The 25,153-nt window shown below is 47.1% G+C and overlaps 1 protein-coding gene across 1 annotated transcript in view; it reads left to right on the top strand.

The window, feature by feature from the left end:
* The window catches only part of GAB4 (GRB2 associated binding protein family member 4), a 45,110-nt gene extending 25,682 nt beyond the window's left edge, over positions 1-19,428 (top strand). The window contains 4 exon segments of the mRNA XM_025398107.1: positions 16,370-16,834; positions 16,905-17,001; positions 18,023-18,127; positions 19,012-19,428. Coding sequence (XP_025253892.1) covers positions 16,370-16,834; positions 16,905-17,001; positions 18,023-18,127; positions 19,012-19,155 — 811 coding nt within the window. The 3' untranslated portion in view covers positions 19,156-19,428.
* Positions 19,429-25,153: the final 5,725 nt, after the last annotated feature.

The following is a 25,153-nucleotide window of genomic DNA, read 5'->3' as shown; positions in this document are numbered from 1 at the left end:
TGACCTTCAACTTCCTTATCTTCAGAATGGAAATGACTAACTCAAGGGCGGATGGGTGTAAGGTGGCAGAACACACATGAGGTGCACAGTGGCAGAAGCTCAGTCCATGTTACCTGTGGTTCTCCCTGTGCCCCTTTCCCTCTACTGCATGTATGAATGCCTGGACAGAGAGAAGGGAGGTCTTACAGTTGTTCTTGTAAAAGACACAGTGCTTCGTGTTGGTGCCCTTCACGCTTTCACATGCACGTAGAACACTTAGTGAGCTTGCTGAGATGCTTGTTTTCATCAGTGAACCTTGCTGACACGGACTGAGGATACCAGTGCAGCTCATCTGCAGGACACACTTTATGTAGAAGGCTTGGTATACTAACAGCCACTACCACCTGTACTCCAGTGACACAGCTGAAGCAAAAGGAGACAGACACATAAATGTCTTTGCCTGCATGAGCAGTGAGGGTCCACTTTCTGCATTCCTTCCTCCTCTGTGAAATTCCTGTTAGTCTTACCAGCAGGAGTTGGTTTCTTTGAATCACCACAGCAGTTTTTTATGTTCTCTTTCCCAGCATTTGGGGCTGTCTGCCTCATGTTAATGGATTTCCATGTTAAGATGTTCTGGATGTTATAGAGGTTGTGTTACGGATTTCCGTGTTAAGATGCTCTGAGGACACAAGGCAAGGCATGTAGTACGTCTGCATCAGTACATGATCAGTGTTTGATGGTTGTGTGCTGTAGTGAGATAGCACAGTGGAGGAGAAAGAACTGTCTACAGCTTGGGAACAGCACTGCCACAGGCCCTTGGCCAGGCTGTGCTGTCTTCTCTCTTTGTTTTCGCTTGTGTGGATGAGGGAGTGAGAGGGCAATGAGCAATATTTCAGGGTAGTTTCTTCAGAAAAGTTCAAACACTGTTTGCCAGATTCCAAGGGGAGATGGAAAATAGGAAGGAAGCTTTCTTAAGTCCTGAAAGATGATATTGTTTCTAATGGTAGTGGCATAGCTTGCATCATACTAAATTACTGAACAGTTAGGAACTGAGACATTAAAAAACAACTGTTTGAAGGCACTGAAGAACAATTAAAACTCTGGCAGGAACTGGATGATTGGACTCTTGAAAGAACTGAGATTCAATTTCCGTGGCTTTTCCTAGAACAGATCCCAGATATTCAGTGTGTGATGAAAAATTACTAGCCGTATGAGTAAATGGTAACAGTTGACCCACAGTTTAGAAAACTCAGTACATAGAAACAGACCAGAATAGACCCAGATTTTGGAGCTAGCCTACAAAGACTTTAAAATAAGTATGTTAACTTTTTAAATCTATGGGCAAAAAATGTACGTAATGGGTGAAGAGATGATGGATTTTGGGAGAGATACAGGGACTCTGGAAAAGGACTTAGAAATTCCAGCTCCACTGTGGTGGCAGACCCACTGCAGGATGTCCTTCCCAGATCACAGATTAAAACTCTGGACACATACAAAGTATGATTACCCAAAGACCCTGGGAAGTAAATGAAAGGAGGCAGAGAGTGGACTGGAGAAAAACTTGGAGCAGTGAATATGCAGAGGTCAATTTTCTGTCTTCCATGGATTTGCCTCCAGGGTGCGCCCACACAAAGCAACACAGTGGGGCCAGTGGTTAGAACTTTCCTGGAAACCCCATCTTTCTAGGTAGAGGAACCAGAAAAGAGCCCAGTGGAGCTGGAAAGGATTCTAGAGCAGAGTGAGCTGGAGAAGGGATCTGCTAATTCTGAGCATGAAACCACCAAAGTCTTATGCTCACCTTGAGCTACACATGTGTGGAAAGTCCCAAAACACTGTAACAGAGCTATATGAACTGAGCACAGCTTGGAACTGCCACATGTAGGAGAGATGGAACTTGCAGTCTCAACCTAACCAGCTTGATTTTCTGCAGAATCCAAAACATCAACATTCTCCCAAGAATTATGGCAACCCACAGTCTACACAAAACACAACATGCACAACATTCAGGATGCTATTCACAATTTCTCAGCTTACGGAGAACCAGTAGAATTTAACCAGTTCTAATTGGAAGACATAGATGTGAACCTCAAGATAATACAGATGTTGGATATCTGTTCAGCAGTGAGATTGCCGGATCACACGGTAGTTCTGGTTTTAGTTTTTTGAGGAACCTTCATACTGTTTTCCATAGTGGCTATGCTAATTTACATTCCTACAAAGAATATATAGAGCGTTCCCATTTCTCCATGCCCTTGCCAGCATTTGTTATTATCTTTTTGATAATAGCCATTTTAACTGGGGGAGATGATATCTCATTGTGGTTTTGATGTGCATTTTTCTAATGACTAGTGATGTTGATAATTTTTTCATTTACCTGTTGGCCATTTGGATGTCTTCTTTGAAGAAATGTCTGTCCAGATCTTTTGTCCATTTTGTAATCTGATTATTTGATTTTTTGTTCAATGAGTTGTTTGAGTTCCTTATATATTTATTAATTTCTTACTGGATGAATAGTTTGAAAATACTTTCTCTGATTGCATAGATTGTCTCTTCACTTTGTTAATTTTTCCCTTTGCTGTATAGAAGCTTTTTAGCTTGATATAATCCCATTTGTCAGTTTTTGCTTTAATTACTTGTGCATTTGAGGTCTTATGCAAGAACGTTTTGGCTAGACCAGTGTTTTGAAGTGTTTTCTCAATGTTTTCTTCTAGATGTTTCATGGTTTCAGGTCTTACATTTACATGTTTAATCAATCTGGAGTTGATTTTTGTATAGAGTGAGAGATAGGGCTCTAGTTTCATTCATACATTCACATGGATATTTATTTTTCCTAGCACCATTTATTGAAGAGATTATTCTTTCCCCAGTGTATACTCTTGGCATCTTTGTTGAAAATGAGTTGACTGTAAATGCATGAATTTATTTCTGGAATCTGTATTCTGTTCCACTGGCCTGTATGTCCATTTTTAAGTCAGTGCCATGCTATTTTGGTTATAGCTTTGTAGTATATTTTGAGGTCAGGTAATATGAGTCCTCCAGTTTTGTTCTTTTTTGCTCAGAGTTGCTTTGGCTGTTCTGATTCTTGTGTGGTTTCACAGAAATTTTAGAGTTTTTGTTTCTATTTCTGTAGAGAATACAGAATGGTATTTTGATAGGCATTGACTCTGCAGGTTTCTTTAGATAGTGTTGGGATGATAAGACCCAACACCAGGCCATGGGGGCTACGAAGTCTGGCGGAGTCAAAGGATTGAGAAAAGACAAGTTAAGAGTGAAGGTGGGACCAGGGGGCCAATGCTAGTATGGAGGGTGCAAAGGTCCCAAGCTCTGGGAGCCCATGCTATTTGTTGGTGATCAAACAAAGAAACAGGTGGTGAGGATGTGGGGATTGAAAGGTAGCGATGCGTCAAGGGCATGATCTATAGCTGTGATGGTTTAGCATTTTCTTTGAAGCATACAGAACATGTTCTGCTACTTGAGATAATGGGAAACATGTTCTTCTAGTTTAAGATACAATCAATCTATGAGCCTGGGAGGGCTGGAAGCAAGGAGCCACCAAGTCTAGACACTTTCCAGAGGCCACTAGGGGTTTTATGCCCTGAGTCCTGGATTCTATCCAAGCCATGAGGGGTTTTATGCCTTGGACTTAGATTATAGTGTGGCAGGGCAGCCTTCCACCCTTTGGCACAGAACTTGGTGTTCCAAAGGCCAAGAGGGGTTTTAGACCCTGGACCCTGGACATGTTCCAAGACTCTTTTACATTATTTCAGACATGCAAGCCCTGCCTCAGCTTTTTTCCCAACACTCAGATTTTCCCCGACAGAAGTCAGGTAATATGATTCCTCCAGTTTTGTTCTTTTTGCTCAGGGTTGCTTTGGCTGTTCTGATTCTTGTGTGGTTTCATATAACTTTTAGAAATTTTGTTTCTATTTCCATAGAGAATACTGAATGGTATTTTGATAGGCATTGATTCTGCAGATTTCTTTAGGTAGTATGAACATTTTAACAATATTAATTTTTATAATCATCATGGGATATTGTTCCATTTTCATGTCCTTTTTAATTTTTTAAATAAGCATTTTATAGTTTCGTTGTTGAGATCTTTTACTTCTTTAAGGTTATTTCTAAGTATTTTTTTGTAGCTACTGTAAATGGGATTGCTTTCTTAATTTCTTTTTTAGACTTTGCTGTTGACATATAGAAATACTACCGAGTTTTACACATTGATTTTGTATTCTGCATCTTTGCTGAATTAATTTATCCATTCCAACAACCTTTTGGCATTTTTAAGTTTTCCCAAATATAAGATTATATTATTTGCAAACAAGGGCAATTTTACTTCTTCCTTTTCAATTTGGATGCCCTTTCTTTCTCCCTTCTCATTGCTCTGGCTAGGACTTCTAGTACCATGTTGAATAACAGTGTGAAAGTGGGCATTCTTGTCTTATTCCCGATTTTAGAGGAAAGGCTTTTAATTTTTCCCTGTTCAGTATGATGCTAGCTGTGGGTTTTGCATATAAAACCTTTTATTGTTTTGAGGTATGTTCCTTCTATACCTGGTTTGTTGAGAGTTTTTATTGTGAAGGGATGTAGCATTTTATCAAATAACTTTTTGTCATATTTTGAAATGATCACATGATTTTTGTTTTTGAATCTATTAATGTGGTGTATCATGTTTATTTATTTGCGTATGTTGAACCCACCTTGCATCCCTGAGATGAATCTTACTTGATCAAGATGAATTATCTTTATAATATATCGTTATAAACATCAGGGATGTTTCCTTTTTTATTGTAGCTTTGTCTGTTTTTGGTATCAGGATAGTGCTTTACAGGATGAGTTTGGAAGTATTCCATCCTCCTCAACATTTTGGAATAGCTTGAGAAGAATTGATGTTAGTTCTTTAGATGTTTGGTGGAAATCAGCAGTGAAGCCATCAGGTCTTGAGTTTTTCTTTGATGGGAGTTTCTTTATTACTGCATGTATCTTGTGATTTGTTGGTCTGTTCAGGTTTTCTATTTCTTCATGATTCAACGTTGCTAGGTTGTATTTGTGTAGGAATTAATCCGTATCTTCCAGGTTTTCCAATTTTTGGCATATTGTTGCTGATGGTCCTTTGAATTTTTGTCTTATCAGATGTAGTGTCTCCTTTTTGTCTCTAATTTTATTTAAGGCTTGACTCATTTTTTTGTTAATCTAGCTAAAGGATTTCAATTTTGTTTATATTTTCAAAAAAACAAAGTTTTTGTTTCATTGATATTTTATTTTATTCACTCTAAATTTTATTTATTTCTGCTCTGAACTGTAATATTTATTTCCTTCTAATTTGGGGTTTGTTTTTTCTTACTTTTCTACTTTTTTAAGGGGCATCATTTAGTTTTTTTCTACCCCACACTATATTTTATTTTATATTTATTTAGTTATTTTTATTATACTTTAAATTCTGGGATACATGTGCAGAACACGCAGGTTTGTTACATAGGTATACACATGCCATCCATAGTGGTTTCCCGCATCCATCAACCCGTCATCTACATTAAGTGTTTCTCCTAATGCTATCCCTCCCCTATCTCCCCACCTCTTGACAGGCCCTGGTGTGTGATGTTTCCCTCCCTATGTCCATGTGGTCTCATTGGTCACCTCCTACTTATGAGTGAGAACATGCGGTGTTTGGTTTTCTGTTCTAGTGTAAGTTTGCTGACAATAATGGTTTCCAGCTTCATTCATGTCCCTGCCAAAGATGTGAACTCATTCCTTTTTATGGCTGCATAGTATTCCATGGTGTATATGTACTGCATTTTCTTTATCCAGTCTATCATTGAGGGGCATTGTGTTGGTTCCAAGTCTTTGCTGTTGTGAATAGTGCTGCAGTAAACATACGAGTGCATGTATCTTTCTAGTAGAATGATTTGTAATCCTTTGGGTATATATCCAGTAATAGGATTGCTAGGTCAAATGGTATTTCTAGTTGTAGATCCTTGAGGAATCGCCGAACTGTCTTTCACAATGGTTGAACTAATTTACACTCCCACCAACAGTGTAAAAATGTTCCTATTTCTCCAAATCCTCTCCAGCATCTGTTGTTTCCTGACTTTTTAATGATCACCATTCTAACTGGCATGAGATGGTATCTTGTGGTTTTGATTTGCATTTCTTTAATGACCAGTGATGATGAGCTTTTTTCATATGTTTGTTGGCCACATAAATGTCTTCCTCTGAGAAGCATCTGTTCATATCCTTCGGCCCCTTTTTGATGGGATTGTTTGGATTTTTCTTGTAAATTTGTTTAAGTTCTTTGTAGATTCTGGGTATTAGCCCTTTGCCAGATGGACAGATTGCAGAAATATTCTCCCATTCTGTTGGTTGCCTGTTCACTCTGATGATAGTTTCTTTTGCTGTGCAGAAGCTGGTTAGCTTAATTAATCCTATTTGTCAATTTTGGCTTTTGTTGCCATAGATTTTGGTGCTTTAGTCATGAAGTCTCTGCCCATGCCTGTTTGCTTAATGGTATTGCCTAGTTTTTTTTCTCTATGATTTTTATGGTTTTAGGTCTTACTTTTAAGTCTTTAATCCACCTTGAGTTAATTTTTGTATAAGGTGTAAGGAAGGGATCCAGTTTCAGTTTTCTGCATATGGCTATCCAATTTTCCCAACACCATTTATTAAACAGGGAATCCTGTCCCCATTGCTTGTTTTTGTCAGGTTTGTCAAAGATCAGATGGTTGTAGATGCGTGGTTATTTCTGAGGCCTCTGTTATGTTCCATTGGTCTATATCTCTGTTTTGGTACCAGTACCATGCTGTTTTGGTGCCTGTAGCCTCATAGTATAGCTTGAAGTCAGGTAGCATGATGCTGCCAGGTTGTTCTTTTTGCTTAGGACTGTCGTGGCAATACGGGCTCTTTTTTGGTTTCATATGAAATTTAAAGTACATTTTTCTAATTCTGTGAAGAAAGTCTAATTCTGTGAAGAAAGTAGTTTGATGGGAATAGCCTTGAATCTGTAAATTTCTTTGGGCAGTATGGCCATTTTCACAATATTGATTCTTCCTATCCACGAGCATGGAATGTTTTTCCACTTGTTTGTGTCCTCTCTTATTTCCTTGAGCAGTGAGTGGTTTGTAGTTCTCCTTGACGAGGTCCTTCACATCCCTTGTAAGTTCTATTCCTAGGCATTTTATTCTCTTTGAAGCAGTTGTGAATGGGAGTTCACTCAGGATTTGGCTCTCTATTATTGGTGTATAGGAATGCTTGTGATTTTTGCACATGGATTTTGTATTCTGAGACTTTACTGAAGTTGCTTATCTGCTTAAGGAGATTTTGGACTGAGACGATGGGATTTTCTAAATATACAATCATGTTATCTGCAAACAGAGACAACTTGACTTCCTCTCTTCCTAAATGAATACCCTTTATTTCTTTCTCTTGCCTGATTGCCCTGGCCACAGCTTCCAATACTATGTTGAGTAGGACTGGTGAGAGGGCTTCCTTGTCTTGTGCCAGTTTTCAAAGGGAATGCTTCCAGCTTTTGCCCATTTAATATGATATTGGCTGTGGATTTGTCATAAATAGCTCTTATTATTTTGAGATATGTTCCATCAATACCTAGTTTATTGAGAGTTTTTAGCACGAAACGGTGTTGAATTTTATCGAAGGCCTTTTCTGCATCTATTGAGATAATCATGCGGTTTTTGTCATTGGTTCTGTTTATGTGATGGATTACATTTATTGATTTGCATATGTTGAACCAGCCTTGCATCCCAGGAATGAAGCCGGCTTGATCATGGTGGATAAGCTTTTTAGTGTGCTGCTAAGTTCAATATGCCAGTATTTTATTGTAGATTTTCGCATCAATCTTCATCAGGGATATTGAACTGAAATTTTATTTCTTTGTGTGTCTTTGTCAGATTTTGGTGTCAGGATGATGCTGGCCTCAAAAAATGAGTTAGGGAGTAGTCCATCTTTTTCTATTTTTTGGAATAGTTTCAGAAGGAATGATATCAGCTCCTCTTTGTGCCTGTGCTAGAATTCGGCTGTGAATTCATCTGGTCCTGGGCTCTTTTTGGTTGGTAGTGTTTAATTACTGCCTCAATTTCAGAACTTGTTATTAGTCTCTTCAGGGATTTTACTTTTTCTGGTTTAGTCTTGGGATGGTGTATGTGTCCAGGAATTTGCCTATTTCTTCTAGATTTTCTAGTTTATTTGCTTAGAGGTGTTTATAGTATTCTTTGATGGTAGTTTGTATTTCCGTGGGATCACTGGTGTTATCCCCTTTATCATTTTTTTATTGTGTCTGTTTGATTCTTCTCTCTTTTCTTCTTTATTAGTCTGGCTAGAAGTCTATCTAATTTGTTAATCTTTTCCAAAAACCAGTTCCTAGTTTCATCAATTTTTTGAAAGGCTTTTTGTGTCTCTATATCCTTCAGCTCTGCTCTGATCTTAGTTATTTCTTGTCTTCTGCTAGCTTTTGAATTTGTTTGCGCTTCCTTCTCTAGATGTTAGGGTGTCAATTTTAGATCTTTCCAGCTTTCTCTTGTGGGCATTTAGTGCTATAAATTTCCCTCTGAACATTGCTTTAGCTATGTCCCAGAGATTGTGGTACGTTGTGTCTTTGTTCTCATTGGTTTCAAAGAACTTACTTATTTCTGCCTTATTTTCGTTATTTACCCAGTAAATAAATTCAGGAGCAGGTTGTTCAGTTTCCATGTAGTTGTGCGTTTTTGAGTGAGTTTCTTAATCCTGAGTTCTAATTTGATTGCAATATGGTCTGTGAGCCTGTTTGTTATGATTTCCATTCATTTGTATTTGCTGAGGAGTGTTTTACTTCCAATTATGTGGTCAATTTTAGAATAAGTGAGTGCTATGTGGTGCTGAGAAGAATGTATATTCTATTGATTTGGGGTGGAGAGTTCTGTAGATGTCTATTAGGTATGCTTGTTCCAGAACTGAGTTCCAGTCCTGATATCCTTGTTAATTTTCTGTCTCATCGATCTAATATTGACAGTGAGGTGTTAAAGTCTCCCACTGTTATTGTGTCAGAGTCTAAGTCTCTCTGTAGGTCTAGAAGAACTTGCTTTATGAATCTGGGTGTGCCTGTATTGGGTGCATATATATTTAGGATAGTTAGCTCTTCTAGTTGAATTGATCCCTTTACCATTATGTAATGCCCTCTTCATCTCTTTTGATTTTTCTTGGTTTAAAGTGTGTTTTATCAGAGGCTAGGATTGCAACCCCTGCTTTTTTTTGCTTTCCATTTGCTTGGTAAATCTTCCTTCATCCTATTATTTTGAGCCTATCTGTGTCTTTGCATGTGAGATGGGTCTCCTGAATACAGCACATCGATGGGTCTTGACTCTTTATCCAATTTGCCAGTCTGTGTCTTTTAATTGGGGCGTTTAGCCCATTTACATTTAAGGTTAATATTGTTATGTGTGAATTTGATCTTGTTATTATGATGCTAGCTGGTTATTTTGCCTGTTAGTTGATGCAGTTTCTTCATAGAGTCGATGGTCTCTACATTTTGGTATGTTTTTGCAGTGGCTGGTACTGCTTTTTCCTTTCCATATTTAGTGTTTCCTTCAGGAGCTCTTGTAAGGCAGGCATGGTGGTGACAAAATCTCTCAGCATTTGCTTGTCTGTAAAGAAATTTATTTCTCCTTCACTTATGAAGCTTTGTTTGGCTGCATATGAAATTCTGAGTTGAAAATTCTTTTCTTTAAGCATGTTGAATATTGGCCCCTTCTCTCTTCTGGGTTGTGGGTTTATGCAGAGAGATCTGCTCTTAGTCTGATGGGCTTCCCTTTGTGGGTAACCCAACTTTCCTCTCTAGCTGCTCTTAGCATTTTTTCCTTCATTTCAACCTTGCTGAATCTGACAATCATGTGTCTTGGTGTTGCTCTTCTCGAGGAGTATCTTGGTGATGTTCTCTGTATTTCCTGAATTTGAATGTTGGCTTGTCTTGTTATGTTGGGGAAATTCTCTCAGATAGTATCCTGAAGAGTGTTTTCCAACTTGGTTCCATTTTCTCTGTCATTTTCATGTACACCAATCAAACGTAGCTTGGTCTTTTCATGTAGTCCCATATTTCTTTGAGGCTTTGCTTATTTCTTTTAGTTCTTTTTTCTCTAATCTCATCTTCATGCTTATTTCATTAAGTTGATCTTCAATCTCTGATATCCTTTCTTCTGCCTGATAGATTTGGCTATTGATACTTGTGTATTTTTCATGAAGTTCTCATGCTGTGTTTTTCAGCTCCATCAGGTCGTTTATTTTCTTCTCTGAACTGGTTATTCTAGTTATCAATTCCTGTAACCTTTTATCAAGGTTCTTAGCTTCCTTGCTTTGGGTTGGAACATGCTCCTTTAGCTCAGAGGAGTTATTACCCACCTTTTGAAGCCTACTTCTGTCCGTTCATCAAACTCATTCTCGGTGCAGGTTTGCTCCCTTTCTGGCGAGGAGTTGTGATCCTTTGGAGGAGAAGATGTGTTCTGGTTTTTCAGCCTTTTTGCACTGTTTTTTCCTCATCTTCATCGATTTGTCTACCTTTGATCTTTGATATTGGTGATCTTCAGATGGGGTTTTTGTGTGGATTTTTTTTGTTGATGCTATTCCTTTCTGTTTGTTAGTTTTCCTTCTAACAGTCAGGCCCCTCTGCTACAGCTCTCCTGGAGTTTGCTGGAGGTCCACTCCAGACCCTGTTCGCCTGGTTATCACAAGCGGAGACTGCAGAACAGCAAAGATTGATGCCTGTTCCTTGCTCTGGAAGCTACGTCTCAGAGGGGCACCTGCCAGATGCCAGCTGGAGCTCTCCTGTATGAGGTGTCTGTTGACCCCTGCTGGGAGGTGTCTCCAGTCAGGAGGGACAGGGGACAGGGACCCACTTGAGGAGGCAGTCTATCCCTTAGCAGGGCTCGGGAGCTGTACTGGGAGACATGCTGCTTTCTTCAGAGCCACAGGCAGAACGTTTAAGTCTGCTGAAACTGCACCCACAGCTGCCTCTTCCCCCAGGTGCTCTGTCCCAGGCAGACGGGCGTTTTTATCTATAAGCCCCTGACTGGGGCTGCTGCCTTTCAGAGATGCCCTACCCAGAGAGGAAGAATCTAGAGAGGCAGTCTGGCCACAGTGGCTTTGCTGAGCTATGGTGGGCTTCGCCCAGTTCGAACTTCTGAAGGCTTTGTTTACACTGTGAGGGGAAAACCACCTACTTATGCCTCAGTAATAGTGGATGCCCCTTCCCCAACCAAGCTTGAGTATCCCAGGTTGACTTCAGACTCCTGTGCTGGCAGTGAGAATTTCAAGCCAGTGGATGTTAGCTTGCTGGTCTCCATGGGAGTGGGATCTGCTGAGCTAAACCACTTGGCTCCCTGGCTTTTAGCCCCATTTTCAGGGGAGTGAACAGTTCTGTCTCTCTGGCATTCCAGGCACCACTGGGGTGTAGAAAAAACTCCTGCAGCTAGCTCGGAGTCTGCCCAAATGGCTGCCCAGTTTTGTGCTTGAAACCCAGGGCCCTGGTTGTGTAGGCAACCGAGGGAATCTCCTGGTCTGTGGGTTGTGAAGACCATGGGAAAAGTGTAGTATCTGGGCCAGAATGCACCATTCCTCACAGCATAGTCCCTGTCATCTTCCCTGGGCTAAGGGGAGGGATTCCCCAACCCTTTGAGCTTCTCTGGTGAAGTGATGCCCCACCCTGCTTTGGCTTACCCTCTGTGGGCTGTACCCACTGTCTAACCAGTCCCAGTGAGATGAGTCGGGTATTTCAGCTGGAAATGCGGAAATCACCCGCCTTCTGCGTTGATCTTGCTGAGAGTTACAGACCAGAGCTGTTCCTATTCGGCCATCTTAGCAGCCACCCATCATTTAGATTTTTACAGTGTTTATTTATTTATTTAAATGTAGTGACCAAGAGCAAAACGAAGTGGCTACAAAAACTAGGAAACCATTTTTAAAAGTCAGGGGAGAGCTCTGGGTTGATATTGACACCAAAGAATATGCAGGAGGTGGTGTGACAGGCCCACATGCCACAGCCTCTGTGCAGCCAGAAGCCTAGGACAGGAGGGCAGGTGCAGTGTGCTGCTGGCTGGAGTGAGTGTTTCCTCCCAGAGTGCTTGCTGACTCCAGGAAGCACCCTGTGCACTTGTGCTTTAGTGTCTCCCTGTACCAACTTGGCCATATACTGCCTTCCTCATCTGCTACGCAGGGGTAACACGTGTCTCTCAGACCTATTAGGAAGAATTAAAGTGGCATCACATGTCATGCGCCTGACACAGGGTCTTACCTGTTTTATGCGGCTTCTGTCAGCCTGCAGTCCTGGAAGAGAAGCCTCTCTCCAAATCCACTGCTCCCAGGTATCCATCCAACAGAAGCAATGCAGGACATCATAGTAACATTGGCCTCACATGGGTGTGCATGTCAGTAATGGAGTCCCCAGGACCTCTGAGTCCTCAGAGTTCTCCTCCTGATTCTTGCCCAAGGGGAGCACACTGCAGCAGGGATTGAGCAGGGTGTCCAGAGCCCTGGGTGCTGGCACAGTGCTCCTGTTCTTTGAGTAGGTAATTTCGGGCATGTTGGCTTCCCTTGATTACCTTTTACCTGATGCCTGAAGTGATGATTAGTCCTGCTCAAAATGCATCAGTGTCATCTACCATAAGCCAGGCATAATTCCAGGGGACAGGATGTGGCCCTCTGCTGTCTTGGAGGACATGGTTGGCTAGGAGTAGAGAGAGAGAGATCCAGAAACCAACACAAGACAGAGCAACACAAGACAGATCCATGTTCTGATGGTAGCCCAGGTGCTGTGGGAACAGGGAGGAAGAGCACAGGGTCTGCTGGGAGTGGGGAGACTCTGGTAACACACACAAGACAGAGCGAGTGCGTATCCTGATGGGAGCCCAGGTGCTATGGGGGCACAGAGGAGGGTGTGCTTAAAATGGGAGGGAGAATTAGGGACCAGTAATTCTTTTGTAGATAGAAAGTCTTTTGGACTTGGTGGAACATTTTGAAGAGAAGCATTCCAAGGCAAGATGAGGCATGCAAACCCAGGGATGGGGTTTAGACCATGTGGGACGTGCTCAGGGTTGAGAAGTATCTGAGCTGGAGTAAAGGACCTGGGCAGGCAGATGTTGGGACATAAGAAAGTGGGGTTTAAGGAGGAAGAGTTTGGATCTGCTGGTTCAAAGTGTTTGGGCCAAGCTCAGGAAAAAGGATGGCAACACCCCACTTTTCTTTATTTACTTTTGCATTCATTGGCTTCTTCCTTCAGCAAACATTTAATTCATTGTTTACTCTGTGACAAGCACTAACCTGGGTGCTGAGGAAAGAAAGATGAGTAAGACAGGGTTTCCTTCCTCAGGGAAATCGTAGTCTGGTGGAGGAGATAAGTAACAATGGAGTGTGATGCAGATAGCAATTTGCTGCTACTCCAAGAACAGTTATGCAGGTGAGTGGTTACGCTTGGAGGAAGAGGATATAAGAGAGGCTTTTAAAAATGTGCCTTTTGAGCTGAGTTTGAAGGATAAATGGAGTAGGAGCTTGCCAGAGGGACCTCAAAAGCCATCCAGGGACAGCTGACAACAGGACAAAGCCCAGAAGTGTCACTGAGGAGCACGCTGGGGACACAGTAACGTCTGGTTTGAGTGGATCCTAGGTGGGAAGTGTAACTAGGGAGAAAAGACTGGAGAGATGGAATGGAGTAAAGCTGGGAGTTTGGACTTCGTCCTAAAGTCTCTGTGACAGTGGTGAAGATGTTCAAGCTGGGAGGTTAGGAAGGTAAATAGCAGGATGCAGAGGGCTGGAGAGGCCCTGGGAAGATGTGAGGAAGACTTGTTATGAGACCTTTTGTGGTCCAGAAGAAGGATCAGGAGGAAATGAGTGGGGTGGGCTCACTAAGGCTGACCGGTGAGTGAATGAGAGTGTGGGTAACTCCAATGTTTTGGGTTTGAGAGGCTGGTGCCAATCGTAAGACAGAACCATCAGGAGAGGTAGATTTCAGGAGGAAGATGATGGGCTTATTCTGAATATGTGTGAGATCACCGCAGGACACCTGAGGTGCTTTCCCACACTCCATCCCCACCTTGACGTCTTTCCGAAGCTCCTGATCCCTTCAGTGCTGGCCTGGCCCCTCCACTGTCATCTCTCAGCCCGAGCAGATTGCAGCCCCTTGAACGGCCAGGCTGTGTTCTGCATCTTGCTGTTTCCAAGTGGAACAGCTTTTCCCTTGTCTCAACTTTTGTCTGGCCAGCTGCTGCTGATTCTTCTGGGCTCACTCAGGTGGAAGGCTTTGCAGAAGGCTTTCCTGGTGGTCTCGACCACCACCAGGGAGGGCTCATCCAGATGTGTCGGTAGCCGTGTGCTCATCCCATCTGATTGCGGTGGTGTGCGTTCATGACACCTCCTCCACTGCTGTGACGCCTGTCCTGCAGGGCAGGTGGCATCTGTGTCTGCTGTGCCTGGCCTAGATGGAAAGTGAGGCATGAGCAAACATCACAGGAGCAAATCCAGGTGGCATATCTACCAGAGAGCTGGAAACTCCAAAAGACCAAGTGAAAGGCACCAAAGACAAATATGAACATGAGGATCCTGCGTCTTCCTCCACTCTCGTGTCTGCTGGTGAAGCACAGCATGCTTTAGAGACATGTGTTCAGTTATGGAGGCCCATGCTGTTGGCTTGGTCTTGTGTGTGGAGAGGAATAGAAAGGGAGAAGGAATGCAGAGGCCCAGGGAGGAAGGGTGTGAAGCTTGGTGGCCCATGTTCACAGAGGAGGTAGCCTGGTCTGAACACCTGCTTCCCTTCATTTTTCTAAGCTTCTGGGCCAGCTTTGGCCATATCCCTAAGGGAAAACTCTCCATGGGCTGAGAGCACACCAGTGAGGCAGTTCCATGAATGTGGTCTCAGAGGGCTATGACCCCTAGAAACAGCTTGCAAACGTGCATGTGTGTGAGATATGCCTCATTCTGGGGAGATACCCCAAGAGCTTTTGCTCAGCTTTTTAAAGATGCCTGTGGCCATGAAGAGGCTGAGAACCACTGCTATAAGGATCCAGTCTTACTTTTTTCCCTACATTAAATCCTAGGAGGAATAATAATATAAAAGATAGGGAAGAAGACCTAGATCCATACTTGCTCAAAACTACATCCTCCAGTTTCCCAGAGCACCCACACAGAACATAGAACCCAGTTCCAAACCACTCTCATAAAGCCGAAGGCTGTAGAGCTGCAGAGCCAGATGGACACTTGGAAATCACTGTGATTTCCGGGTCATGTCTGGGGCAATCAGGAAGGCACACAGAGCTTATCAGTGGCAGCGTTGGAACATGACACAGCTCCCTTCTCATTCATTGATTCTCTTTTTACTACTTGCCTTATCTCCCAAAACCTACATTTTAATAATTCAAAACTTTTTTCTTTTTCTGAGGTAGGGTCTGGATCTGTTGCCCAAGCTAGAGTGCAATAGCATGATCTCAGCTCACTGCAGCCTCGGCCTCCTGGGCTCAAACCATCCTCCCACCTCAGCCTCCCAGCCAAGTAACTGGGACTTCAGGTGCATATCACCATGCCCGGCTAATTTGTTTTGTTTTGTTTTTTTGAAGAGAGAGATTGTCACCATGCTGTCCAGGCTGGTCTCGAACTCTTGAACTCAAGCCACCTGCCTGTTTGGGCTTCCTAAAGTGCTGAGATTACAGGTGTGAGCCACTGTGCCTGGCTGCAAACCTTTTTCCATCCCAAATGTAGTTGCCAAACAGGAAACCATTTTTTCTTTAGATGTTTAGGTTTCTGGGGGGAGAAACTTTTTCCTCTAATTGCCTCTCTAACCACCGTAATACCTGGTAGAAGATGAATCTGTTGCTTACTTCTGAATAGTTCTTTATAACTTAACCACATTGACACCCATGAGCTGCTGGTTTACTTTACAGGGTAACACTGAGACTCAGAGATGAGATGACTTGCTTGCTGCTTCCTGCCACCCACTTCAAAGCTCTCCCCACCATTTCTTAGCCTGGGCATTCAGACATGCACATTCTGGAATGCTCACAGCAGGGAACCAATAGTCAGTGTACCTGGCTTGCTGCTGTCTGTTTTGTGAGGGTGAAACTGATCACCCTGCTAATCACAGACCAGATATAGATATACCAGCTCTAGATATAATAGAGTCTGATTTCTAAGCAATCTGCAAAGTGAGTTTTTAATCACCATTTTATAGACGGAGACACTAATTCAGACAGGGAAAATGCTCAAGGCCACAAGGTAGTGAACTCCCAAACTAGACAAACCTCAGGTCTGCCCAATTCCTCTTCCTGTGTTTTCTCCATACCATCTCACTACATGGGGCTGTGAACTTCCCCGCCTGCCTCCCTGGGGCACTCCTCTCACCCCTGCCCCTTCTCTTCTTTCTCTGTCTTAGGAGTGCCAGCTTCTCGCAGGGCTCCAGGGCCCCATTCCCCATGAGGAGAAGCACAGCCGTGCAAAATCTTGCCCAGCACTGTGAATACAGTGTCGATGGAGTCAGCGGTCACATCCATGGCTTCCATAGCCTTTCCAAGCCGAGCCAGCACAATACAGAACTCAGAGGCAGCAGCTGCAGAACCCCCTGGAGCCTGGCCTCCCATGGCCACACCAGAGGCAGCCTCACAGGCTCTGAGGCCGATAATGAGGGTGTGTACCCCTTCAAGGCACCCAGAAGCACCCTGTGCCAGGAGTTTGGGGACCACCTGGTGAACAATAGTGGTGTTCCGGCCATCCCACTCTCAGCGCACCAGATCCCTAGGACAGTCACGTTAGACAAGAACCTCTGTGCCATGGCCATGACCACTCCCGGGCCCACTGGCTCCCTTCCCCTGCCCAAGGCAAGTCAGGCAGAAGCATGTCAGTNGGCTGGAGCCCTGACAGAAGCCCTGAGCCCCACCCAGGATGTACTCCTTGCCTTCTTCCCACGACAGCCACACCTTTTACTCCAGCTCCTCCCAATACCCCATCTCCATGCAGAGCATCACCAGCACAGACTCAGAAGACAGTGGAGAGAGAGATATTTTCTTGGTGAGTCCTTGGGGGTCACTGTAAGCCTCCTATCAGAGTCCCCTGGGACCCACACTGACGTCCCTGGTTCCCAGCTTAGCTACCCCAGCTGACTTACCCTAGCCCAGTCAGGTGTGATTTGGTCTCCTGTTGCAAGCCTTCTTGAGCACAGGCGTATCAGGCAATCATCAGGGTTAGGAATATGATGGTTTCCCCTTAAGGAAGCCTGGAACTTGAAGAGCAGAGGCAGCCCGCCTCGCCCTCATGATGGTGATACAGGTGGTGCCCTGCCCTGGAAGAGGCAGAGTTGGAGGTGTCTTCTTGGCCATGGGGAGACACAAATGTACATGCCTCACCGTGGTGAGGGCTGTGAGAGACGTGGAGATGCAGGTGGACCACAGGATACCCGTTAGATTGGCACTGAAGAGGGCATCATGACCAGCACTTGATAGTTGCTGCATAGATACCGGAAGAATGAGCCAGCCAACCAGCAAAGCAGCCAAAACCCAGAGCCCAGGGCGGCCGCTTTTCTCACCAGAGCCACACTTCAGGAATGTCCCAGCAAGGTGGCAGCCTTCTAGGGAGGAGGCTGGGGGACCCTGTGTGTCTCCTGGAGAGCTGCCAAGGGAGTAGGCTCCTTGCAGCCCGGGGTGGTGGGCAGTAAGGGAGTAGGCTCCGTGCAGCCCGGGGTGGTGGGCAGTAACGGAGTAGGCTCCGTGCAGCCTGGGGTGGTGGGCACTGCTGATCTCTGGGAGCTGGAGGGGGAGGCAGCTGCTTTGTAGGATGGACCCACTCTGGGCCATGGGTGGGAGTTTCAGAGGACTGATTGGTTGCAGCATCTAGTGTATGAAGGAGAGGCACAGTAGTAACACCTGGCTCACAGGACTGCTGAGAGGGTTTGAATGAGCAGAGAGTGCCCCAGTGCATGGCTCAGAGTAGGATCCAGTAGGCTCGCAGCTACACCCACAGGTGTGATCCACTGGGTGCTGCGTCTGTCTGTGTCCTAAACTCATTTGTAGGATTTTCCTCCTTGTGACAGCAGAACGCGGCATCTGCATTTCCTGTTTCTGGTGGCACCAGCAGTTCAGCCCTGCCAAGGAGCACTGGTACCATCCACTATGTGGCCCTGGACTTCCAGCCGAGCAAGGTGCCTGGGGTGGAGCTGGGGTTGGGCAGAGTCCTTGGGTCCTGGGGGAGAGACTGTGGGGCCAGGCCCTTCAGCACCAGCAGCACCGGGCTGCTGGGCTGCCACTGCCAGCCCAGTGCCTGGCTCTTAGGCTCAGTGGTGCTCTGATCTGGATCTTGGGGCTCCTGTTCCTTCCCTCTCGTGGTGCCTTCATCAGCCTGCCCTGACTCCCTGTAGAGACAGACAGATGACGGTGTGGAGACCTGATCTGTGGAGGTTGCGGAATAAATCAGGAGAGATCCAGGACTCAGCAACCTGGCTCCAGGCCAAACTCTTCTATGAGGAGAACTCACTGTGTGGGAGGGTTCCAGAGCTCGGCCATTGATGCGGGGGCATCAGAAGGGACTTCGGGGCCCCGGAAAGCCTCCCGAGAAAGCACACCTACTGGTAGACAGTAAAGCACTGTCTACTGCTAGACAGTAGCCAGCCTGTCTAGACAGCAGGGTGGAGAGCTCCACCTCTGTGCATTGCCCCCTTTGGGGAGATAGGGCTCACCGAGGCACCCCTGGAAAGGCCTAGGCTGGTGCTTGTTGACACCTGGGAAATTTCCTGCCCTGGGTGAGTGTTTAGAGGGGAAGGCCTTGACCAATCTTTGGGCCAGAGAAGGGCCTGGCTCTTCCTGCGAGCTGGGAGATGAGAAGTGCTGGCAGGGCTGTGGCATCCAGCAGCAGGAGAGGTTAGCCTGGAGTTGAGGCTTTAAAGCCCAGGCCCCACAGGCTGCTGAGAGCAGGAGGCGGAGGTTCCTTTCCCCCGAGACAGTTTGGAAGAGCCCCCTCCTCAGCCTGTCCTTCCTCACCAGGAACTCACAGACACTCCCACTCCCACTTCCACCCTCTGTCCCTCAGTCGTCCATAGGCTCTGTCACGTCCGGCGAGAAGGTGGACTATGTCCAGGTGGATCTGGAGAAGACCTGGGCCCTGCAGAAGACCATGCATGAACAGATGTGCCTGCGGCAGTCCTTGGAGCCTCCCAGGGGTGCCAAGCTGTGACTTGGGCCACCAAAACCAGAGCGGGGCCAGGACAGTGCTTCAGAGCTGCTCCTCCACACTCTACAGCTCTGTGGTATCAGGGACCGCATCCCTTATCCAGAGAGCAGAGGCCTGATCCAGGCACATCCTCTGCCTACTCGGGGCCCACGTCTGCCTTTGGCTGGCTATGGTCCCCACCTTCACCCCCTTGCTAGGAGCGGTTGCCAGCAAGCATCCTCAGTCTCTTCCTGCTCCTCAGACCCAGGCTCCCAACAGATTTCCACACTCACACTTCGCTCACGGTCCTCAGCCTCTTCCCTCTAGCCTTTGGGCTGTTCCCCTCAATCCTGGAACATGAGGAGCTACCCTGCTGACCCTGGGACCCAAGGCCCGCAGGCCACAGTGAACATGGACCTTTTCAGCCCTGGCATTTTTTCGTCAGGGGAGAGGCAAGGCCATCAGACGTTGGGATAGTTGAGAAGGAAGGTTAAAGGTGGTCTTGAGAAGCAATGGAATTAGATCCTTAGACCCAGCAAGGCAGCTCTTACCTGCCGGGTCTCCCACTTTCAGACTGAGGCCAGAGTATGGCAGCTGCTCCCGGTGGGAGAGGCAGAGAGGGAAAGGCAAAAGGAAGGGAAAACATTAAGAGTTTCAGAATGAACAGAGCAGAGCAGACACTTCAACCTACCTTGGGGTGAATAGACTTTCCTCCTCCAAAAAATGACTGCCCACAGGGTTTGATGGAGGCGGCCTCCACACCCTGTCAGCACCTGTGAGTGCCACACTTCACCAGACCAGGGGCCTGGTCAGCTTCTGGGGATCTACCCCTCAGCAGGAGCCCTCTCCCCTGGCTCAGGTGGCCAGGCCCCGGGCTTAGGCACTGAGGACACAGGAGTCTATCAGACCTTTTCCCAAACTTGACAAGGTCACATCAGTGAGGGAAAGGACAAGGACACAGACAGTGGTGATGGGCAAGATGGGCTGAAGATGCTGATGGGGTGCCCAGAAAGTGGAAACTCCTCAGGGAGTGGAGGCAGAGAAGGTGGTGTTTAGGACAAGGGGTGCCTGAATTAGGCTTGATAGGAAGTTAGGTCAGATTTTTACAGGGAAGGAGGGCAGGGCCAGGGTGCAGTGGAGGAAGAAGGAATGACAGACTGGAAAAGCCTTGTGCTGAGGGACCAAAGGGACTTTGGAGTGCAGGTCCAGCTGCTCAGAACTGCAGGGGCCGGGCCTTTGTGCTCCCACAGTTGGAATGGTGATGGCCGGGTGGCCACACTGGGCAGAGTGTGCAGGGTGCTGGATGACTGGCCCAGCCCTGACTGTGTCCCTGTAAGGTCCTCTGCAAGAGACCCCATACAGCGCAGCTCTTAACTGCTGTTCCCTGTCCCCAGCTGACTACAATGGGGCCCAGTATTGATCTCAGTTCCCAGCCCAGTCACTTTCCCTGTTGATCCCAGGCTGCTGAGAAAGTGCTGCGTGTTCTGAGTGTGCGTGGCGTGCATGAACCTGGTGGAGGCTTCAGAGACTGAGGTGTTGAAGTCCCATCTCCAGAGGGGTTCCTTCTAGCTCTTGGTTCCTGTGACCACCAAAACCCTGAGGGTGAGATTAGGGTGGAGATGGAAAGAAGGGCAAGAGAAGAGGACACGGGCCTATTGGAAGCAGAGCTCTATTCCCAAGCCTGAACTCCAGTCATGTCTAGCATGTATCCACCCCTCCACCCACCAGCCCAGAAGGAAAAGTCAACTCAGCTTAATACAGGGGTCCTTGGACCTATCATGAGGTTAAAGTCTACCTCCTCTGGTGGCCTGGCCATGAGTGAGACCCCAAAAAGGGACACCTCAGCCAGTGCAACTCACATGAGGGCTTGTCCTGCTGGGCTCTCCAGGGGAGCCTTCTTCACCCACCCCCACCACCTGCAAAGTTAGAGAGCAGTCAGGTGGGAACAATGAGAAGCAGGGGCAAGGACATCTCCCTAGGACCTTGCTTTTCCATCTGTGGAGTGGGTAGTTGGATTTGATATTTTCTGGCCCCTTCCTAGGCTGAGGCTTTACTGGTCTCGGGGAGCTCCTTGCTCTGTTACTTCTTTCTGGAGGCTCTGCATCACGAGGGATGAGCAACACCAGAGCTTTGGCCAATTAGCCAGTCCCTCCCTGACTTGATATGGACAACTTCCTTAGTTCAAACCAGTCAAACAGACCGCATTCCTACGGCAGAAGCACAACCATTCTGGTTGTGGGACCACAGGCTCAGTTGCAGTCTGCCTTGTGGTCCTTCAGCATGCGGCGAGGCTGTCATCTCAGTCCCAGGCCCTGGCACAGCACCACCGGCATGACTGTGACCTCCAGGGAGATGCAGGACAGGGAAGTGAGCACTGCCGTTCTGGGCCTGGGCCTTGATCTAGGAAGTGTGGGGGAGGGGAGGCTGACCTGCAGAGCACTAAGGGCATCAATCTGGGATACACCAGGCCCCTGGGGCCTGGGACAATGGCCGTCTGCCTGTGAGAGCCCACTGCAGAGTCAGGCTGGCATATTCGGTCCGGCAGTGTGTGTTCTTGTGTTTATTTGTTGGCTACTTGTATCTTGCTGTGTAGAATCATTTTGTACAGAATGTTTGGTTTCTCCTTAAGAGAAAATGGGCGAGAAGCCCCGTCTTAAGTTCTTGACTTGGTACCATTTAAAACTGACATTTCATTTTTCAAATCACTGTTGGTGCCTAATCACTGAAGTTAATCCATTTTTTTCTACAACTTTTATTATGTATATTTACCCTGTGAGCAGACCTGGGGTGACAGGAGTGTGCTCAAGTGGTTGTCGTTTCTGCTGTGGCCACGGGACAGGCCTCGTGCTGGCAGGCTCCTTTGTACTGAGGCACTGGAGCAGGACAACAGTGAAGTGCATGAGGAATGCAGCCCAGGGTGGGCTGCTTGGGTCTCTCTGGGAGTGGAGCCCATACTCACTGAAGTCCCACCTTGGGGTGAGCCTGAGCACCTGGCTGCCCTGGGTAGGCACAGACACACACTGTCAACAAGAAAAGCGTTTCAGAATCATTTCTCCAATGACCCAGGAAGGCCACTGTGCCAGTCTGTTCACTTCATCTTAAGTAGGAAATAAGTCGTTTTCCTGGCTCAGAAAGAAAATAAATTCTCTTTATCACAGAATCTGTTTTCCTAATCTGTAAACTGGACATTGTGCTAGCATCTGCCAATTCGTCTTTCTCAGAAGGGTGTCTGGTGGTGGGTTCGGAGAGGGCTTCATCTGTGTCTGTGTCCACTGGGCCTCTGGCACAGGTCCCTGAGGTCTGACCTCTCACAGCTCCCCTCCACCCCTCCACCCACATCTCACAGCTCCCCTCCACCCCTCCACCCACTGCACAAGTGGGGCAGCCCTTGAGGTCCCTGGTGCCTTTTTACCTTCCATGTTCTCCCAAATGGCACTGCAGGCATGGTGCTTGGGGAGCCAGTGGTAAGGGCTGCTCCCAGGCTCTGTACACGCCCCACTTCTCTGCTTCAACTCCAGGATAGGGTGGGGTCCAGGAAAGGAGCCGGGTGCAGGCTCTGGAGTGGGAAACCTGTGGTGAAGGCTGATCCTGGGCTCTGTGAGCGTGGCTGCTCCTGCGTTTCTCTAGCTCCAGGATGCGATGGTGCCTGTGGTAAGGAGCTGGGTGTAGGCATGGTGGGTGCACCACGGCCCTGTGTGACAGCTAGTCCTCGGCCCTGCCAGTGTGGCTGCTCGTGTGCTCCTCTCCAGCTCCTGGATGGGATGGTGCCCACGGGAAGGAGATGGGTTTGAGTTCCGGAGAAACGGGGCTGCCTCCCAGCTAGCCCTGACCCGTGCCAAGTCCAGCTCTGGAGATGTGACAACCCCCTCTCAACCTCCCCAGCTGCTTAGGTGCGAGGAAAGAGGAATGTGGCATCTGCAACAGGTGTTTGTGGGCAGTCCAGAATTCTTGGGTCTGAAACATCTCCAGTTATTTGGGTTTCAGGTGCACCTGAAAGGTGAGTCCCCTCCACAGTATTCCACTGGGATGCCGCATCCTGTGCACCCTTCCTCCCTCTTCCATTCAATCCTCTAGGTCCTCCCAGCCTCAGAACTAGGCAAGTCCTTCAGCACACAGGGCTCTCACTCCATGCTGTATCTCAAGTGAGGGGGACGGGTATGTCCTCGCCTTACCAAGGAGGAGCACGGGTCCCTATCAGGCTGCCCAGATGCAGTGAGGAAATCAAGGGTACAGCATACAGGAAGAGCAACAGCTTTCAAAGGCTCCAGAGAGGCTGGTTTCATACTGTTTGAGAACAAGGGTCTTTCTCTTCGTAGAAAAGGGGCTATAGCAGGGTCAAGGCACAAGAAGGTCACTGGACTGCCCCCGCTCAGCCCTCAGGTACTGCTCTGGTTGTCCATGGCTAAAACTCATCCTGCTGGCCAAAGCCTTTGCTGTTCCAGTTGTTAAATATTTTGATACCACCCTTAACTCTAAAGGGTGGAGTCACAGGCACAGTTAGGAGCTAGAACTAACCTCCCACTGACACTTGGCCATTCACACGCGTAGAACAGCACACTTACTAAATAACTGCATAATTCATTATGCAACGTCTGTTCCTCTGAAGTAAGGGGTTAGGTCTGTTTGGATCACCAATATATTCCGACACTGAGCAATGAATGAATGAACGGGTGGATGGATTTTTAAAAAAAGACTCAAAGTGAAGGGAAATACTGTATTGACCCAGTGCTTGGCTGGGACTGGATGCATCTCCACCCAGGAGATCAAATCCAGGAATCTGGTGGGTCTGCTCTCCCACAGGTGAGGATGTTGCTGTCCTTGGAAATGGCTTCCGTCCAGCCGTGTGGAGGGTGGACGTGGTCCAGACTCTGGGAGAGCCCGGCTCAGCCTTGGGCCCCTCCCTGGGCCACTGCTGGTAAAAGAGCACACAGACTTTCCTTGCATAAGAGGGACGGGACATTGCAGTAGACAGCAGGAGAAGGCCACCTGTGTGGGCAGTTTCCCATAGGGGCTGGGCAGCAGCACCCTTGCGGGCTTAGCAGTGGTGGGGACAGCTCTCCCGGGACACTCCAGAGAGTGCTGGTTCAGTGCTAGTTCACAGCCCTGGCCTGGCACCGGCAAGTGGGCAGCGATGTCACCCAGGATCTTGCAGTTCCCGCATCGAAGGGGAAGCACAGCAATCTTTGGATGAGGTAGTGTGGCCGCTGGCTCAGGCCCCTGTCTGTTCAACACCCTTAGGGACAGCACCCACCTCGCTGGAGCAGCAGCTCTCTGCTGTCAGCCTGTCAGGGAACAGGAAGTAGTTGACCAGGTTCAAGTCAAAGCTGGAGCCCTGGAGACCACACAACGCTTTCACAGAGAGGGCAGTGGTGTCCCTGTGGGTCCCTGGTCCCAGGCCATTCTCCCCCTTCTTGTTCACCACCTTCATTCACTTCTGTACCCTCAACAGCCCAGGGATGCCTGGCAATGTGGGTGCTCAAAGTTGACAGTAGATGAAGGATACTTACAGCACGTGAAGGCCCCAGACTTAATGCAGTAGGTGGAATCACTGGAGAGAGATTTGGGCAGCACAGCACAGAATGGGGCTCTAGGGGGCCCTGCCATGGCCCCATAGGCTCCATCATGAACCTGTACTAGCATGGACAAGGGCTTAATAGCTGCTTCCATGAAGCAGGCTCTTGTAGTCACATGCAGGTGGGTCCTGGGGCAGGGAGGGTGTCACTGTGGGGGCCTGACCAGAGCTACCTTTCCACCCATTCCTCCCGCTGCACACACTTGGCAGCGGGAGGCTTGATCCAGGAAGGCAAAGAGCCACTACAGCCTGGAAATAAAAGGCTGTGAGTTGTTCTCAAATGAAGCCAAGAGTGTTTGAAGCTTCACAAAAACAGGAGTGCCCAGGGTAAGCAAAGGCCCCAAAGGAGCCTCTACTCACCCATGGTCTCCAGGCCAAAGGCAGAACAGGCATTTCTAGTTCAAAGTGAGGCTGGAGGCATGGGACCCGGAGGAAGAGAAGGTGAACACT

This window comes from Theropithecus gelada, chromosome 10 (genome assembly GCF_003255815.1).
Source record: "Theropithecus gelada isolate Dixy chromosome 10, Tgel_1.0, whole genome shotgun sequence".
Classification (NCBI taxonomy): domain Eukaryota; kingdom Metazoa; phylum Chordata; class Mammalia; order Primates; family Cercopithecidae; genus Theropithecus; species Theropithecus gelada.
This window is presented reverse-complemented; position numbering and strand designations above follow the sequence as displayed.